Source organism: Aspergillus oryzae, chromosome 3, assembly GCF_000184455.2.
Source record: "Aspergillus oryzae RIB40 DNA, chromosome 3".
Lineage (NCBI taxonomy): Eukaryota > Fungi > Ascomycota > Eurotiomycetes > Eurotiales > Aspergillaceae > Aspergillus > Aspergillus oryzae.
In genome coordinates, this window is record NC_036437.1 from 962,125 (window position 1) to 980,071 (window position 17,947).

General features: G+C 47.8%; 4 protein-coding genes across 4 annotated transcripts; all 4 read left to right on the forward strand.

Moving 5' to 3' along the window:
• Nucleotides 1-5,984: 5,984 nt before the first annotated feature.
• On the forward strand, nt 5,985-6,731 carry AO090023000377 (uncharacterized protein; the record flags this gene model as incomplete). The annotated part of the gene is made up of 2 exons (XM_023235568.1): nt 5,985-6,629; nt 6,711-6,731. 2 exons carry the CDS (start codon nt 5,985-5,987, stop codon nt 6,729-6,731), a joined length of 666 nt encoding a protein of 221 aa, XP_023090577.1.
• A 193-nt stretch (nt 6,732-6,924) lies between these two features.
• On the forward strand, nt 6,925-7,789 carry AO090023000378 (uncharacterized protein; the record flags this gene model as incomplete). The annotated part of the gene is made up of 2 exons (XM_023235569.1): nt 6,925-7,686; nt 7,715-7,789. The coding sequence occupies 2 exons, from the start codon at nt 6,925-6,927 to the stop codon at nt 7,787-7,789; spliced, it is 837 nt and encodes a 278-aa protein (XP_023090578.1).
• A 5,279-nt stretch (nt 7,790-13,068) lies between these two features.
• On the forward strand, nt 13,069-13,752 carry AO090023000380 (GNAT family N-acetyltransferase; the record flags this gene model as incomplete). Its single annotated transcript, XM_001820882.3, has 2 exons — nt 13,069-13,471; nt 13,529-13,752. The coding sequence occupies 2 exons, from the start codon at nt 13,069-13,071 to the stop codon at nt 13,750-13,752; spliced, it is 627 nt and encodes a 208-aa protein (XP_001820934.1).
• A 1,853-nt stretch (nt 13,753-15,605) lies between these two features.
• AO090023000381 (RelA/SpoT domain-containing protein) lies at nt 15,606-17,024 on the forward strand (the record flags this gene model as incomplete). The annotated part of the gene is made up of 1 exon (XM_023235570.1): nt 15,606-17,024. One exon carries the CDS (start codon nt 15,606-15,608, stop codon nt 17,022-17,024), a length of 1,419 nt encoding a protein of 472 aa, XP_023090579.1.
• Between the last annotated feature and the right edge of the window lie 923 nt (nt 17,025-17,947).

Here is a 17,947-nt window from a genome sequence, read left to right on the forward strand (position 1 = left end):
TTGTACGACATGCGAGGTCGATGCACGACTCGACGCTAGGAGCCGGAATGCAACGGATCGCCAATTGTACTACACTTGTTGATAACAGAGGTTCCAACAAGTCGAGTTCGTCTGTTGAAAATATGGAGGTTGCCGTGGCTCCAGATGTCTACGCAATCAACTGTGATCTCCAACCTTTCGCACGGCATGCTAGGGGACTGTCTCCTCGGCTCCTGGGAAGCAACGAGTCGGAGATTAGCCTTTTGAATGACTTTCTGAGCTTTGACTTATCTGTGGACAGCTTGGAACCTCTATCTGACATTCTTGGGAATGACGTGGTAAGTCCATTCAACGCCGACCAGAAGAGTGTGGACAGCTCCCCGAGTCGAACAATGGGTTTAGTGTACTATCTTGAAGATAGTTGCAATGCCAATATTCCGAGTGACATCGGTCAGTACTACGGGAGTATCTACCAGGACACCCGAAATGCAGAAGATGGGTCACAGGATTCCCGGCCGACGAAATATGCTGCTCAACGGTATCTCCGAGCATTTTTCGATTCCTTTCAAAGGCATATACCACTCTTACACGTACCAACCTACCTGAAACATCAGCCGCCTGAGCCATTGCAACTGGCAGCGTACGCGGTAGGTGCTCTTCATGCGTTTAATCAGGTAGCTGCCCGTGATGCATACCGTGCCGGACATGAGAAACTTTTGAAGGAAGCTTCCACGCTAGCGCCCCTTGAGAGACTGCAGACGCTACTTCTACTCACAATGTTTGCAAGTTGGTCGGACGAGCCAGGTTTACGGGCGGAGAGTATACCTCTCCAAGGGCAACTAGCAGCGGTTAGTATCCTAGCCACAACTGGCATAGAGATGCTTAGAGAATCTAGGAATTGCGCGACTGTCCAAGCGATATTTCGTCAAGCGAGTGTGTCTCTTGGGATGTGTGGGTGTGGCGAGAGTCAATGAAAAGGTCGCCAGTATCCCGACTTTATGAGTCAAAGGCTAATGCCTAAGGGCAGGACAATTCTGAACATCATTTGCTTCCTTGGAATAATGAACGTGTCTCATTTGTCGTCCACCATGTTCCTGCCTCCCGGTTTTGACATTGAGCTTCCGTACTCGGAGGACCTCTGGACCTGCAACACCCGGGAAACGTGGGAACGGCTCTTCAGTACAGCACCGCGACCGCAGTCTTTTACGGCTGCCTTCCACAATCTGACGTCATTGTCCGGTTCTATCCTGCAGAATGACTCAGGCCTGGCCCACCTTGTTTTGATGATTGCCCTACATAGCCATGTTAAATCTTGCAGAACTCTTGCAGCCTCGCTCCCGCAATCTCTCAGTCAAGAGATGACCGAGACGAGTATATCCTCGCTAAACCACTGGCTGCTTTCTTTAGCGGAGTCAGGAATCTTGCGCTCTCGGCAGCACGTGTGTGCGGACTGTTCCCTCGCTGCGTCGGCGTTGATCTTGTGGAAAACTACTATGATCCAACTCCGCGCTGATCCAGCATCAGTGAGGGATGTTCAGGACGCCATCTTAGGGCTGTCTATGGGTCATAAAGCAGTCCCGCAACTGAGTCCTTCTTATAAGCCTTACAGCGTAGCGTCAGCGATGAGCCACGCCGTTTCGTTTATTCAGGGGCCCATTGTCCGCGGGGTTCAGTTTCTACAGGCGACCTCTTGTGCCAGCATCAGTATATATAATGGCTTACTGGGATTTCACGGTCTTATTCTGCTCGTCAGATGGTTATTCAGTCTGGAAGCCTCCGATGAGCAAATCAATGAGCAGGCCTTACACCCTGACGAGTGGTTGTTGCTCCGAGATATTAGGGTACTGATCACTGAGTCCGATCTACCGTCGCTAGAAGGTCTCCCACTGAGCGCTGCCTGTGCGCGGATTTGGGCGGAAACCCTGCATTCTGACCGTCAGATTTGGGGAGTAAGGAAGATATTGCATATGTATCTTCAGAAGTTAATTTAACTGAATGCCTGCCTTCCAAGTCCGAGGCACTATCCTCCAACCTATACTTGCGCTTGCACCTAAGCATTACTGGAGCGCTCTGCATCTATCTAGATTCAAATGCTTTGAGACCTCCTGTCTAGCCGCCGGAGTGTGATCGCTTGGTATTATGGCGACTCGCGCAGAATACGGGACACATCTGACACATTATACAGACGGCCGGATATGGTAACCTCTCAGCTGGGTACGGTGATTCGACGGGTCGGGCAGTTAGGAAGATTACCAGCAATCAGCCCATACGCTTCGTGAGATTTTTAAATTAGCAGTAGGGTTAGACCATTATGACTAATGCCATAGCGACTCCATAGAAAGTAGCCTAATGCTAGCGGGGACCTTTGCTTTTACACCCGAAGGATGTCACCTACCGCGTCGAGTGAGTATGGGAGAGTACATTCCTTCAAGGCAAGAAGATTCCCATAGTAATATATGACGTTTGTGTTCACCGTGCTTTCGATGGCGGTCCTCACGCATGGATGACTTGTAAAAGGATTCTGATATTGACCCCACAGAGACTGGCGTGCTTCTCGCTCTTTCAAGAGCCTCTTCGTTTTCACATATTGTTGCTTGTAATCGACATGCCTATTTTTGATTCAGAAAGCACCAACATTCCCATCGCCATCAAACGGCACATAATGCGTACCATTCTCGTAGTAAGATGGCGAGATATGCGGGTCGGGCATCACACGGAAGAAGGTGCCATCCAATTCTCCTGGCACATCACCATGGACAACAAGATCCCGAGCTTCGCCTTCCAAACGACAAGGATTGTCAAATTCTTGCAGCCAAGGAATATCCGGAAAGGGTAGGGCCATAATGCATCACAATGTGACTCTTGCGGGCACCATAAAACGCTCTTCGAGAAGAAAATCAGGGAAAGAAGGATATCGCTCAATGGGTGTAAAGTTCGAGGCATGAATTTGTGAAATCAGAAAATCTGATGAACTCAAGAGCCATGTATAAGTTCGACGCAGGGTGGATTTGCCATAGAAAATTGCGCCATAAGCGGGGATGCGCTTTCGTGAAGTCGACCTCAAGGGGTTTGAGTGACCAAAAAGTCAGTCGAGGAGCTCTTGCAGTACATACAGCATTCACATAGTTTTGCTCGAGCGAAGTCCTCAGTCTCGTCGCGCGTTGTGTGGGGCTGCACGTCATGTACAGTCCATGGCGAGAATACGTAAATATCCCCTCTATAAGTAATCTCCTACGTTGGTCATCGCCCTTTGGTATAGTACAGTAGGAGTGAAGAGGCTTTCGAACGCCCTTTTTTGCGCCTAAATGGCCCCTTTCCTATTCCAGATTATGCTTCCGACAAATACAAACCGATCGCGCACGCTTTCCCTGCGGTCTACAGGATATCTACTCAATCGGAAGCAGCGAAGGTAGAAGCAAGGCCAAGGGAATCATTGGGATTCACAGGAATATCAGAATACTAGAGGGTCTAGAAACAAGGTAAGTAGCAGACTGATCGGAAGTACGATTTTGGCCTACAGAGATCAATGTACACCGATGACTAGTGGTCTCAGGACAGCGCACAATGCACGACATGACTAGTATTACCGTGCTATGATGGTGGTGGAGCAGGCTGCAGGCTAATACCTTAATTACCTGAAAGACTAAGACAGAATTTTCAGGGATATTTTAGGGATTTCGATCTTCCTAGCGCCAATTGAAGCCGGCGTGCTCGGATGGTGGCCCCGGAGAAAGACAGGCTTGTGGAATCCTGTATCTGTGGTGGGCAGGCCACGACCAAACAAAGCCAACGGTTTGCCCGCATGCAAAATTACAGTGCGATAGAGCCGATAAGTCTTTTGGTATCCTTGACCAATAGAAGACAAGTCGGTACCCTGTCAGGAAGCTCGCAGCTCGACCGGTAAGAAGGGGGACAATCAGGCGCGGGCGGGTTCCGATGCCAGCGCGTTTGACGCTCTTCTAATAGCTGCACTAGTTTTATAAAACACAAGTCGTTGCTGCTGGCGTCGAATATCTCTGCTTTCACAACGTTGCGCATAATGGTTCTTCATTCTGTAGGCACAAGATTCACCGAGAATAAAGAAGAGTCGCCTGGCAGACTGGCATGGTATGAACCATCATCGAGTTAGAGAATCGGACTCGCTTATGTTCGCCGTTCCTCTCGAGACGCTTTGTCTCTGTATCAACTATTTCGAGTATTCTCGCATAACACTCGGCGATGCACAGAGAGACCACACCTAAGATGACAGAATTTTGAATGATCGAAAAATAGCGTAACGGGCAGTGCTGACAATTCAGAATCATGATTGCTTTGCGAATAGTTTCATATTTGTCCCTTCCACAGGATTCCGCGCCTGATGGAACGCCGGTGAGAGTGCTACGCGGGCTTGATAAAGTATATCTAGAGCAAGGAGAGTCGCAACTCGTCTCATTTCCCTTGACTAGGCGCGACATGAGTTACTGGGATACTATGGCTCAGGACTGGCGGCTGCTCAGAGGGACATACACGGTGGGCCTGGGGTTCAGTTCGCGTGACATTGCGGAAGAGATATCTTTGGAAATTCTCTCATAGAGATCTTGAAGTGTGATAGAGGCATTTGCCAGCTGAATGGACTATCGTCCATCAATACCGGGTTCTCCGTAAGAAGTGACGTTCCATCGGGTTGCCAGCAGTGACTGCGGGTGAGGATAGAACACCAGGACACAGAGTGTTGAGGAAGACATATGGAGGTCTTGGTAATATTGCTAGCTAGATATCTAGTCCACACTCCCTACATTTTGTCCGGTTTCTCTTTCTATTGCAGTATTCACTAGTCGATTATCCAAGTGCGAGGGGAAAGAACGCGCCTTAGTTCCTGACATTACAATAGATGAAGATAGTAAAAAAGGAAAGGCAACAAAACTTCACCACAGCCTTCGTGTTACAAGTCGCAAAATTTGAGACCGAAGGAGACCTTGCGAATCTGTTAGAGGAATTAATAAATACATCTGGGCTCTCATGGCTGACCAAAGGCCTTCATTTGCGCGGGTTGACAACTGCTCGCGCGCCGTGAGTTGGTTCACATTTTTCAAGCAACGGTCCTATATGGAATTGGCTTGTGGACTATTCAGTTGGATGTTACGCCATCCATGTCACTCAGCTAGTTGATGGCTGTCCCGCCAGGCAAATCCACAGGCCCAGTGGTTCTACGTGCTTGATTATCTAGCGCTCGAACAACTACCCACCCCAACCATCGAGCATCTGCTACTATATTATCAAACAACCATGAGTTCAAAGTGGACGGCGCTTAAATTTACGTGCAAAGGATGCTGCCAGATCCTTGAGGACCCCTGTTTCAAAGAGAGAAACCGAGGGCAAGGGTAGCGAGACAGGTGACACATAATTTGCTATTGTAGAAGCTCCTTAGCTGTAGTCCCATGTTAGGACGCGGATTGTCGACAAACTTCCAGCACCACTACGCGTGGACGACGGGATCTGAGTGGCCAGAATCTTAGAGAACAATATCCATCATACCAAGCCCACTCAAAATAGGTTGCAGTTTCCAGTTCTAGACAGAACGTGGACTGCGTGGCCAGTGGAGTGCAAACTGCACGTCAGCAAGAAAAGGTGGCGCACCACCCCATCAGCAAAGAGCAAAAGGAATCAGTCGGGAAACGCAAGGTGGCGCGCCACCAATAGTGGCCTGAGGCCGGAGCAACACGCAATTCGGATCCAGTGGATTAGTTGGTGGGGGAGAATAGCCAAACTATGCTTTCCAGCGCAAGTATATTCCTCGGCAACGTGAGGTACTGCTGTTCCCCAACACCAGTGACGGGAGGGCGTTCGTCGTCAACAGCGAGGTGCTAGCCTACAGGCGAGTCCAGGCGTGCCGAGCCGATCTATTTAATCAAAGAAGAAACCAAAGTGAATTCAACTGCTCAAAACCAAATGTGAAATCAGCTTCTTGTCATCACCACGCTTTCCTGAGGCAATATCTTTCAATAATCGCACTCATTTCAGTCCAAATGCAGCAACAGCCCCCGCAGCGTCTCCTTCTGGATATCTCAAAAATTCCGAAGCTTGACATCAAGCAAGCGGGCCATTTGCGCCACTTCCATAATCTTGCCTGGCAGATAGACGGTGAATGGCGTCATATGGGGACGCAGGAGCCAGCCCAGGAGTTCCTAGATGCGTACAGGTACCAAATATCATCCATGGCTTATGGTGCCGGTGTGGCGCACTTTCATCGACTCCCAGCGTTACGAAGCGTCTTCAAGCCTCTTCTGCGTCGTTTGATACACAAAATGCTCCGGCGCGAGGTGTGGGGTTACTGGTTCAACACCAGTCTTTCCGGGAATAGAACCGATCCCGGTCGAAAGGAGCTGAGGAAACCCTGGGCGGATCCTGTCGTGCGTGAAAACATCATGTACAGTGGACATGTGCTGCTGATGACGAGCCTATATGCCATGCTGTTTGACGATGATGAATTTGAGAAGGCTCAGTCTCTGATGTTCCGTTGGGACCCACTATTCTTCGGGCTCGGTCCAGAGGTATTTTCGTACGACAATCGAAGCTTACAGGCGGCGATACTGGCAGAAATGGAGAAGAACCACTGGATTGGGGTCTGTTGCGAGCCCAACCTGGTTTTCGTTGTGTGCAATCAGTTTCCGGTACATACTGTCCGTCCCTGCGAACTGCGTCCCGCTAACCACTAGTCAAAAGTTAATAGCCATGCGATACAACGATGTCAGAGACGGCACGAATGTGGTTGAAGACATTCTTGCGAAATACAAAGAGGCGTGGGAAGAGAAGCAGATGGTTGCTTCGAATGGCTTGTATGTGGATTGGTGGTATGTAAATCAGGACAGGCCTGAGGCCCCAAAGCAAGTGGGCTTTACTGCTGGGTATGTGTTTCTACTTGGTGAAAGGGCAGGGTGTTGACAACTCTACAGCGCAAACGCTTTCATGAATACCTGGAATTCGGAGTTAGTGAGATCTGCCTTTGGAAGACAGGCATTCGGTTACATAACGAACTTAGATGGAGAAATTCGTCTCAACTCGCCGACGTTAGCGAACGTCTACAGAGAGATTGCCGGGACCGATGCAGGGAACGGGGCACTGCTTTTGAAGGCGCTTGAGATCGCAAAGACCATCCCACCTCCTAAGTTTCCTTACTCCCTTCCGACTTTCGGTTACGTTGTCCAGTGGTTATCAGAGCTCGGGAAGTCGGTTGAATTGGAAGGCCTACTACAATACGCGGATACGAACTTAAATCCCACCTGGGAGAAGGGCGGATTGTTTTATCCGCGCAACGACCAGCCCATAGACGAATCTCACCGATGGAGGCACATGGACCGGTTTACCGGGAATGCTGCCATTGGATATGCCAGACTGAATGTCAACGACGGCCAGAAAATCATGTGGGACAAACCCTGGACCCGCGATATCCTGGCTAGGCGTCCATGGATCGACGGTGTTGACCTGTCACAGGGTGTTGACTTTCTCCGGGGACAGTGGAACTCGGAGGAGAATGCTCTAGTACTTACTATAAAGACCTGGGATGGCTCTGTGGTTGAGGTGGAACCAACGGCTCGCAATCTTGAAAAAGGAATTTGGGCGGTTTACATTGCGGGTGAACTGCAGATGTGTGTGGAGGTAATCGAGTCCAACAACCTCACATTTCGTGTGACTGCCGGGGAGGTTGAAGTCGACGTTGTTGTAATAAGGGTACGATAAGGGACTGGGAGAATGATAGGAAGACGGAGAAGGAGCGAAGTTATGGATATGGTCGAAATCAGAGATCAACCAGAACCAACTGGAATCAGGATAGTATAACCCTTAAATCCTTTTGCTGTGCGCTTTGATGTTCGTTTTAAATCGCGTATATATCAAGAAACTTAGCCACCTTGGCGGGCTATATATTTCTCTACTTTCATTAGTTAACTAGTTGACTATTTATCAGGCCTATTCCTATCACCACATCACAGTCCCAGAGAGCATCCATGAGTAGCTAGCAAACAATAGGCTACTGTAGTCTACCATAGAGTGAAATATCCTGATTTAAAAAACTGAAGCGTAGCGAATTCTGTTAGAGACCCGAGTATTTACATCTGCTCTGCAAAAGATGTGCTGTTAACTTACACAGTGGGGACCATATCTCATTATATACATCGAATTCATACACCAACTTGCTGAAAAGATCTATCTCTCTACTTAGTAACTCCTAGATACGGGCAAGCAAGCTGTCCTTAGTTAATACCACTACAACGCTATGACATCAGGATTTGTCTCAAATTTGCGGCGTCGCAGGCTTCGCTATTTCGTAGACATGAAATTGGCACGTGGTGTTTTACTACCGGTCTCAAACAAACTGCTGCCCTGGACCTCTAAAGGACCTTTTTGGGGACGATGGACGGGTGGAGCACAGAAAGCTTCAGGCACTTATGTGGAGAGTTGGAAGGTTCGTCACCGGCATTTATGATAGAAAACATTAGAGAATAATGACATCCGATATGCAAAGGTTTGTATCACGGCGGACGCGTGTGACAGTAAGTGTTGTTCTTACAGGGAAAAGGATCTTCTGAGAGATTACAGAAAAGTCTCCGGCGGAATGATAAGTTCTTCGGTGAACCTCCTATCGTATAGGCCCATGCTTCTCGCCGCCTGATTAACCGAGATTCCATGTCCCTGCGTGCGCCCGTTGCGTGTGCGTCCTCCAACTGCCCAGACTCAGCTCTTCTTGGAATGCCTTTCGTTGAAGTAGCATATTTTCTAGGGTTCTAATTCCTGGATCCGGTGAGGTAGACGCTTGAGTGCCTACCAAAGAGCTGTCCTAATTAGGTATCCGCGGGCCACCGTATTACGGAGATTGGTGCAAGTATAGTAGGCTGTTGTTTGCTAGGCCAGATCTGAATTCCCTTTCCTCTACATATGAGCCTCTACCTACGTAGCCTCGAGCGACCAACCAATTAGGCAGAACACATCGCCAAAAGTGGTATACGGGCATATTGCTCCTCCGTCCTGGAGGCTTCTATAAAGTCGAGTGTTGTCGGGTGTTCCTTCGATGACTGTCGTGTTGAGGTAGTTATGGAGCAAGTTTGGATCAGGTGCCTGGGTTATCTAGGTAATAAAGCTGTGGGACTTGTTCCCACAGACTCGTGGCATTATAGAAATCTCCGGAGGATATACGTGCAATTTCCTGAGATGTGGATACCCTACCGGAGCGAATAGGCCTTACTCCAATGCGCTGGTGGCGCCCCACATCTCCCTAAAAGCAAGGCTGACCCATCGAGTTGTTTTGCACGTCCCTATCTGCATCTCTAGATACGGTAGGGAGGGTTGGTCTTTTCATGAGGAGACCACCCAACTTTTGTTAAACACCTTCCTCCACTCCCACAGTTCCTCGCCTTTCGGGGTCCTTTCAATACCCCGTGCGCCGTTCCTCGATACATCCCGTCTGCCAAATGCCTCTATTTCTGCTCTCTGTCTCCTACCTCACTTCCTTCGAGGAAGTAGAAAAGCACCTCCCAGCTCATATAACCTGGCTGGAACAACAATATGAGCAAAGCATCTATCTGTTCTTTGCCCGGAAGGTACCATTCACAGGCGGGGTGTGTCTCGCTGTTGCAGAATCGGCACATCAAATGGCAGAGATTACAGAATCCGACCCCTTCCGCACCAGCAATGTTGCAAAGTACGAAATTCAAGAGCTCGATCTGACGAAAGTTAATACTTCTGTTCTCCAAGAATATGTGTCCGACTGAGTGAGGTTCTTGCAGGAAGCTCTTTTAACTACGCACTGATGGTTTCGCTACTGCTGTACTGTAGATCTGCTACTACATAATCCATCGCTTGGAGAATTTGGCTTTGTGCTCTTCTGTCAGTTCTATCCGGTCTGAGGGATGCTGATCTCGTGTCTAAATGGATGGTTTGAGATGTTATAGTCTGCGGTTAGCAGTGCTACGTTATATACCGTAGGCAGGATGAAATGTAATCATCCGCGTCGCTCTCCAAGACTAGGTCAAAATCAACATATCGTAATGATCTATACATACAAAGGTTGCAAGGGAAACACCTAGTCTGAACGGGACATCTGTAAAAAATAAAAAAGCTGCACACTGAAAGGAATACTTAGACGCAGCCGGAGAAGGGTACCTGTGCAAATCAGCGGCTTACTTGCAACGGAGGGACGACTACGCCAGCGTTCCTACCTTGAGTGTCGGCACAGAAGAGATGGTGGATAACGAAGGAAAAGCTGAACTATTTCTCAACTCATTTTCCCCCAGGAGGAGAGATACGCTGCAAGCCAATCACCGAGCCGGAGGTCTACAGATCAATCAAGGCCGCCAAAGGAAGCACTGCTCCCGGGCAAGATTGAAACCTAACCCTGTGGAAAGTTGTTGTGTATGTATTCTCAAACATCAATAACCCACAATTTCACCAAGGCCGTTGGGGCTAGGATACTACCCCAGCCAGTGAAAAGGAGCAAAGATTGTCGTGCTACGCAAATCTGGAGAACACGACCATAGAGCGCCTGGAGCATACCGACCGATTTCACTGCTGAACACACTCAGCACGATACTTTGGGCATTAGTAGCCAAAGAATTGCTGCACTGGCACAGGGCTGGGTTACATATGCTGCTGCCAGAGACGCAGTTCAGAGAACAGCCTGGTCGAAACACAGAGCAAGCGCTACTGGTGCGCACCATTGCGGTGGATCGAACGTTGCTACATATGCGATCAAAAGAAATAACGCCTGCCGCCTTCGATGTGAGGGAATCTTTAACGGAGTCAACAAAGAATTAGCCTGGAAACACTCCTGCGTTCCAAATCCATACAATAGCCACACGGTGGATCAGCAGCTTCATAGAAATCCGATATCCGATCATCACTTTCGACAACTTTAGCTTTAACCATAGTGACCCCCTGTTGGCCAATGGAGATTCCCACCGTAGAAGCTACACAAATGCCGGGAGGAAAGCTCTCCTCAACGCCGTTAACCCTCTGCAATGAACTTCCTCCTGCTTGGGCTTCCACGTGGAGCGAGAGGCTAACATGAGCCCATTTGCCTTTCCACAACGGGGAGTGTCTAAAGCCTTGGTGGTTGTTTTGGTCTTGTCCTCCAGACCGAGGCCTGCAATCTACAACGTCAGTTTTTATGTGTTGTTATTGCTAACTCGTTGCATTTCTAACTTGTGTGCACTATACCATTACCAAGTTACCTGACGTTCAGAGACGACTTCCATCTATAATATCAAACCAGTTAATCTACTTATAGTTGCACCAAAGAGGTATATAAGTGGGATTCTGACCATGCGCGCTACAAACTCTGGCCGGGAGACGCACTCATATCGCGCAAGAGTCTGCTCCAATTAAGTACTCAACCCTTGTGGAAACTGATGCGCAGATACAAGTCATAATCATATTCGCCTTAGGCACTTTGCATTGCACGCTCGGTTAGTCAATATTCCTAGGCTGAATCCTACATAAGATGCACAGATACTGGAGTCCCTGACATTATCTGCACTCTCAGGATTTTGCCTGGGCATAAACCTTCTCTGTGGTGGGCTACGTGAGGATCATAAGGTAGATTTTAAATTGACGACGAAATAGTAGTATTCTGACAGAAAAAAGGAACTAAGACTTCACATCTGAGGGTACTTGTCCATCGAAAGATTCGGTCCAGCCCTACAACACCCCGGAAAACACTCCAAACGTTTTCTGGCAATGCAACCCAGTTATCGCCAGATCAATGCGACCTAAAGAAATTGTCGTGGCCGAGGGCCACCACATATGGATAGCTGTCAGGCTCCGAGGTGCTGTTGGTCATGTAACCATACGTATAGTCGCTTCCAAAGCGGCAGGCTGCAGACAGCTCCCTGGCGGCGTTGATGAGGTCTACATACATCGTTAAGATTGAATGGTCCAACTATGACTTCTCGTCAGTCGCAGTTCCCTGTCCATCTAACATCGTGGGACCGTACAGGATTGCACATGAAAATGGAGGAGTGTCCCACATGAGATACGCGAGCACAACTTCCGGGTTGGGCCACGCATGCTTTGGCGTCAGCTGCAACATCGTTCAGATGGTTAATGTTGCTGTTTGTCTTCTCCAGGCGGGCGATACCGTGTTCAGGGAAGCACTGAGGCTTGGTTACTTCATCCTATTGTAACATCAGCCCGGCGTTGACTGGGACAGAGGCTGGCTTACTGTTGCCCGCGCATGAAGGTCTCCGCTGTGACGGTAATTGGCGATAGAGAATAAAGTCACGTTCAACACCTATTGCGCTTTCTAATATTGACCTTTAGTGTTTTGGCGAGGGAAGATTGGCGTGTCATTCTGTCTGTTAGGTATTCAAAATGAACGTCATAAAATCTGTTAATAGGCTAGAGGCGTTTGGAGTTCTGGGGACCCATTGACTCTTGAGATATCCAGCGCTGCTCCCATGAACAGGTGAACTTGTGCTGTCTTTCGACTGAGAAATTCCACTAAAATGTCTGTCATGCTGGCGCAGCGCGCTCAATTACAGTAAAGTCCTACTGCGGAAAGAGGCCGCGGGCATCAGGAGGAATAGAAACTTGACCCTATTCGTCTCTTTCTTGATGGCAGTGCCGGGCTTTAGGGGAGTGTGGCGGGCAAACGTAGACCGAAAGTGGAGAAAAAGGGCAAGGTGGTAAATTATTAGTTGGGGTGCAGTTTATTGTGGTGACTCGCTCAGCACGCTTGAGCACTAAAACGGAAAGAGTAGGCCATCAATGGTCCTAGAAAATCAAGTACATATGTGACATGTCGCATTCGACCAACTGCTCACCGATCACTTCCACCAAGAAGCACGGTAGCATGAAGGGTCCCTATTCTGTACAATGTGGAGCCGCCGATGCAAGAATGTACGTTCCTCTCCCAGCCACTTGCATTTTACTCTGACTCGAAGAAATTATTTGCTTTCCCAGTTCTTCGCCCCTGATAGATGCCCCACCCCAACCTTAAGACTTATTTAATTGCAAGAATGCCCCCGCCGTTCGACCAGGATTATTTGTACCCTGCTGCAATCTATCTTTTAACCCTTGTATAGCTCTTGTGTACCCCAGTCGCCAAGACTATACTCCACAATGACAGTGAACACAACACAAAGCACCTCAACCTCGGGATCCCCTCTTAAGCTCGAGCACGCTACACTCGAAGATATCCCCGAGTTAATCGAAGTCTGGTACAATGCATTTGATACCCCAGACATGCTAGCCATCTGGCCGAACACCCCCGGAGTACGGCAATGGTGGGATCAAGCCAACCGCCACGACATGCTGCACAAGCCTCGAGAGAAATACCTTAAGGTCGTCGATACAAGAAACGGTCGGATTGCGGCATACGCAAAGTGGTCCCTTGAGACGGCTGAAGAGCGTGGTCCCCGGTTCCCTCCATGGCACTCGGACATGGATCCTGAGCGTAACGATGCATTTATCGAGGGTTTGGAGCTTGGTCGTGCCAGGTTGGTTGGGGGAAAGAAGAATTTCTGTAGGCCGAATATCTATATTAAGTATATCGTGGGGGAATTGCTGACATAGATACTAGATCTTGATATGTTGGGTACGCATACCGACTATCGGAAAATGGGCGCTGCTCGGATGCTGATTGGGTGGGGATGTCAAATGGCTGACCAGGAGGGTGCTTTTGCTTATATCGATGCAAGTGCTGACGGACGGCCTGTCTATGAGAAGTTTGGATTTGTGGATCGAAGTGACTCTGCAAGTTCGGCGGCTGGATTGGCGTCTATGGTTAGGGAGCCTCGGAACTGAGGAGTTTGGTTACTATTCGTTCAAGTCAGTGTCTCCCGATCGTTTAATACCACGCTCAGAGTACTACAAGTCCATCCAAATGTGGTATAAATACAAATGCAGGATCTGAGTATCTACAAGTCCGAAATGTATTACCCGACTGTGCCAGCAACCGCTAGATCGTATACTTTCTGCCCTTCTTAAATTTCTCGTTTCGAATTCAAAAGACTACCTTTTTTTTTTTTTTTTTTTTTTTTTTTTTTTTTTTTTTTTTTTTTTTTTTTTTTTTTTTTTGAGAAGGCAAGATGGGTATCTTGCAAGGTAGCCCTCGGAAACTCTTCACCAATCGATTACAGATGAATGGAATGCACGCCTTACCGGACCGGAAACACAGGGCTCCCAATGATACTACTTAGGCACCTGTTACAAACCTATTTGCGGGGAACACTCTTGTGGTTAGTCGTATAGAGGGCACAAATTTGAATGCAAACTAATCGTTGGAATAGATAGCAGAGTGGGTCGACGGTGCTTCTAATATTGAGTGGATGTGAAGTGGACACGGAAGGGAGTGGAGAGTTCGCAATATCGTGTAAACTTCCATGGTCTCTCATTTTCAGACACCCACGCATTTAGGCTCAAGATAGATCCTTTACCTCAAAGTATAGAATGGGAAGCGATGACACGATACGTACAGCCTTGTCTAAGGAGCCAGGCAAGACGTTTTGGAACAGTCTTGGTTGACGTGGGTATCTTCAAAAAACAAACTAGAAAGCTACTGAACTGCAGAAATGGATAGTCCTATGCTAATAAACACGATGCATATGAGAATGCATACTGGAAAGTATGGTGTTGATCCTTCTTGATGGCTTGTGTTTATTACTTCACTTTAGGCAAGCTCTCCAATATGACGCTAGAGACTCTTACCAAATATATGATAGACACCCAACTGATATTTCATTTAACCAGGTTTGCCCACAGCAATACTCAGCAATGATTTATTCTTTACGAACTTAAATTCTAGTGCTAGGAAGATTATGTTACTTGATAGTACTTCAAATACTTGCATAACTATCCTATCCTACATCTTTATTCGGAGCCGTCAGGCATGAAGATAGTTATGCAAGGCTGCGAGTCAACCCAACCGACCCAAACCAACGGGCACCAGCTGTCGTGTAGTTATTGGGCAATTGTACACCGCTCTGCATCTAATCAATTTGTCATTTAAATCTTAGGCCAAAGATCCGATAAGCATGTGGGCACCAATATCTCGATCTGCGTTCTCCTGCAAGCCAACTCATATGGTGCACATCTCTGAAGGACAATCCACCAATGCAAGCCTTGCATGACTCGCAGCGCTTCACAGATGCTGCGAACCTATTCAATGAGTTGATTCCCCGGCCCTCCTTATCAACGCTCTTGGGACCCTAAGTTGGAAGATCGCAAAAATCTACAGTATCAGCTGATAGTCGTATCGGGCATGGCTGTGTTCGCTGGCTGGCATGTTTGACGGCCTTAATGTTCACGACTTGGTTTTGGCTGTTGCCAATTTAGGAAGGATTAAGTCGCTCCTTCTCGATCGTGCTCGTAGACAGAAGTAGTTGAGGTAGTTAAATAGGTTTGCTTGTTTTTTGTACTCGTTTGCTAACATGCTGCTATCATCGCACAGGACGCTTCCCTTACACTGAACTCATTTCAACTTCTTATCCTTCGTGTTTGTTTGTTTTTTGCTTGCTTGGCTGGACCGAGTCCCATCATACAGTGCTATATAAGCTGTCAAGCGTGTTGCCGCTCGACCAAAATACCTTAGGCATTTGGTCGTGCCTCCAACCGAACAATCTGACCAACATAAGCCAACAATTACCCCAATTTCCGATATGCCCTCCGAAGCCAACAAAAGTCTTGGTATAATCAATGAATTCATGAGGGAATATGAGAAAGAGCAGGAAATCTACGCCTCTGCAGCGAAGCAGGCCGAGATGCTATGCGAAGATGTCCTCAAACGTGAATCAGTGGAGTGTATCGTTACTTCCAGAGCAAAAGACCCAGAAAGCCTCGAGAAAAAGCTTCATGAACGACTGAAAAGGCGCCAAGAAACTGCAGCCAGTACCCGTGAAGGAAAGAAAGGCTACGGCTGCATCGACGACATCAGAAGCGACATTGCAGACTTAGCTGGAGTTCGTATCTCGCTCTATATACCGCGGAAGAAGTCCCATGTTGAGAAAATCCTGCGGAGGGAATTTGACGTGGCATGGAACCTTTCTCTGGGAGAAAAGGGGGATATCCAAGCAACCGAACCTCGCTTGTTCCCGGGGTACTGTGCCGATCACTACCGCGTCTTCTTTAAGCAGGGCTCGAGTCAAGATGATCGGGTCGGTAAAAGGATGATTGAGATACAAGTGGTTTCTGTTTTACGGCATGTCTGGGCTCAAATTCAGCACGACAGGGTGTACAAACAACTGATCCCAACTGCTGGAGAAGATATTCGTATTTTGGACGCCTTGAGCAGCCTGCTATACGCCGGGGACTTTGTTCTAGACCAGCTATTTGACAGCCAGGCTTCACGAAGTAAGTCTGATAGTACATCTTTCAAAACGGTGTATCAACTAGGTTCTGCATTAGGACAGTGGATTGAAGGCTTTCCGGAGCGCCGAGATGATAACCTTGGGAATGTTCAGTCACTTTTTACATTACTGAAGGCCGTTCATATGGATACACCAGAGCAGCTATGGGGCGCGTTGAAGAACATGGATATCTCGCTCTCACAGACGAGCGACTATGTGGTTCTGGCCCGCACTTATGAGCCGCTTCACCTCAGTATCAGCAACTACATCATGCACCGCATCATTCGGCCCCGAAATGATCGCGGTGTAGTGCAGAGCATCAGACAGCTTGAGCTGAATACAGCCAACGACCACTGCTCAAAGGTCAACGTGATTGCAAATGCATTTATCTTGTTGGATCAACTGTTCTCGCCCCCATCCCAGTGGTGGCATCTTCTTTATACCGGGCAGAATCCAAAGAGACTGGGGGAGGGAATCAAGTGGATGTCCACGAGCAAGCCTTGGACGGATTATCATAGCATGACAACAGTCCACAAAGCCGACCAGAAAAACATCGATATATTATGGCATTGCCTTTATGAGCATGACAAGGAACCCATCAGATTTGTCTTGACCTTCTCCGAGATCTTGGTTTCGGAAGGGTTCTCGACAGATTGGGGCCTGTTGACTAGATCTTTGTCCCTTCTCATACGCGCCATGGAACTCTCAAGAATATTTGCTAAAAGGTCATGAGCCAACCTAGTGGACACATATCATTCACATGAACGTCCCCTTCTTCTTGCTTTCAGTGCTTTCGTGCCTTTGCTTATTATAGTTTCAATGCTATTATGGGTTCACATGAGACTTCCGCCGCCTACTACTTTCATGCTTGGTGTAGCCAGATGTTGCCTTTCATAGAGTTTTTTTCCTTGAGATCGTCATGCAGATGAAGGATACACCAAGCTTTCAAGAGCATTCATACCCTCTATGCAATAGTCGTTCTAAAGAACAGTGGCCCATTCTTCTATTATAAGCTTGTACCTGGCGGCTTGTATCTGCCGCGCAATGCACACCACGCGATTGCACGGGTTCTAATTATCGGATGTAGAAGTAGGATGGCTAGCATTGATTATTTTAACAAGTGCTTTAATGCGAACATATTTTTTGTTTCTCTTCTTTTCCCTTTTTCCTGTTTTTGTTCTTTCTCTCTCTCTCTCTCTCTTTTTCACTAAATAAAAATATACTTGAAGTAAAGCATGACAAATAAATGAAAAATATTGATATCAACATATCTACCTACCCGAAGTGAGCCAAGACTATTATTAACGGACATGGCTATAGCAGAATAATGATTCCTATTCAAGGATGTTCCAATACCCCTGGTGAAAATCATACCGAATATAACCCACCAGGCCAAAGACCTCAGGTAGTAGATTGTCATAGATCACGACACAAACGTTTACGTTTTGTGGAGATAGAGAAAAAGTGAAGAAACAGCCACTAGAAGCAAAGACAGATCACGAAATTATATGGAAGAATAAATCGCGTGTCATCAATACGATCCTAAGACAGCGAGTTGGGTACTTTTGTGTGAGCTGTAGAAAGTACGGGGTCAAGGCAACAATGCACCTGCGGTTGGCGGACAACCCTAATAAGTGGGCAACCTCGCTTCCTCA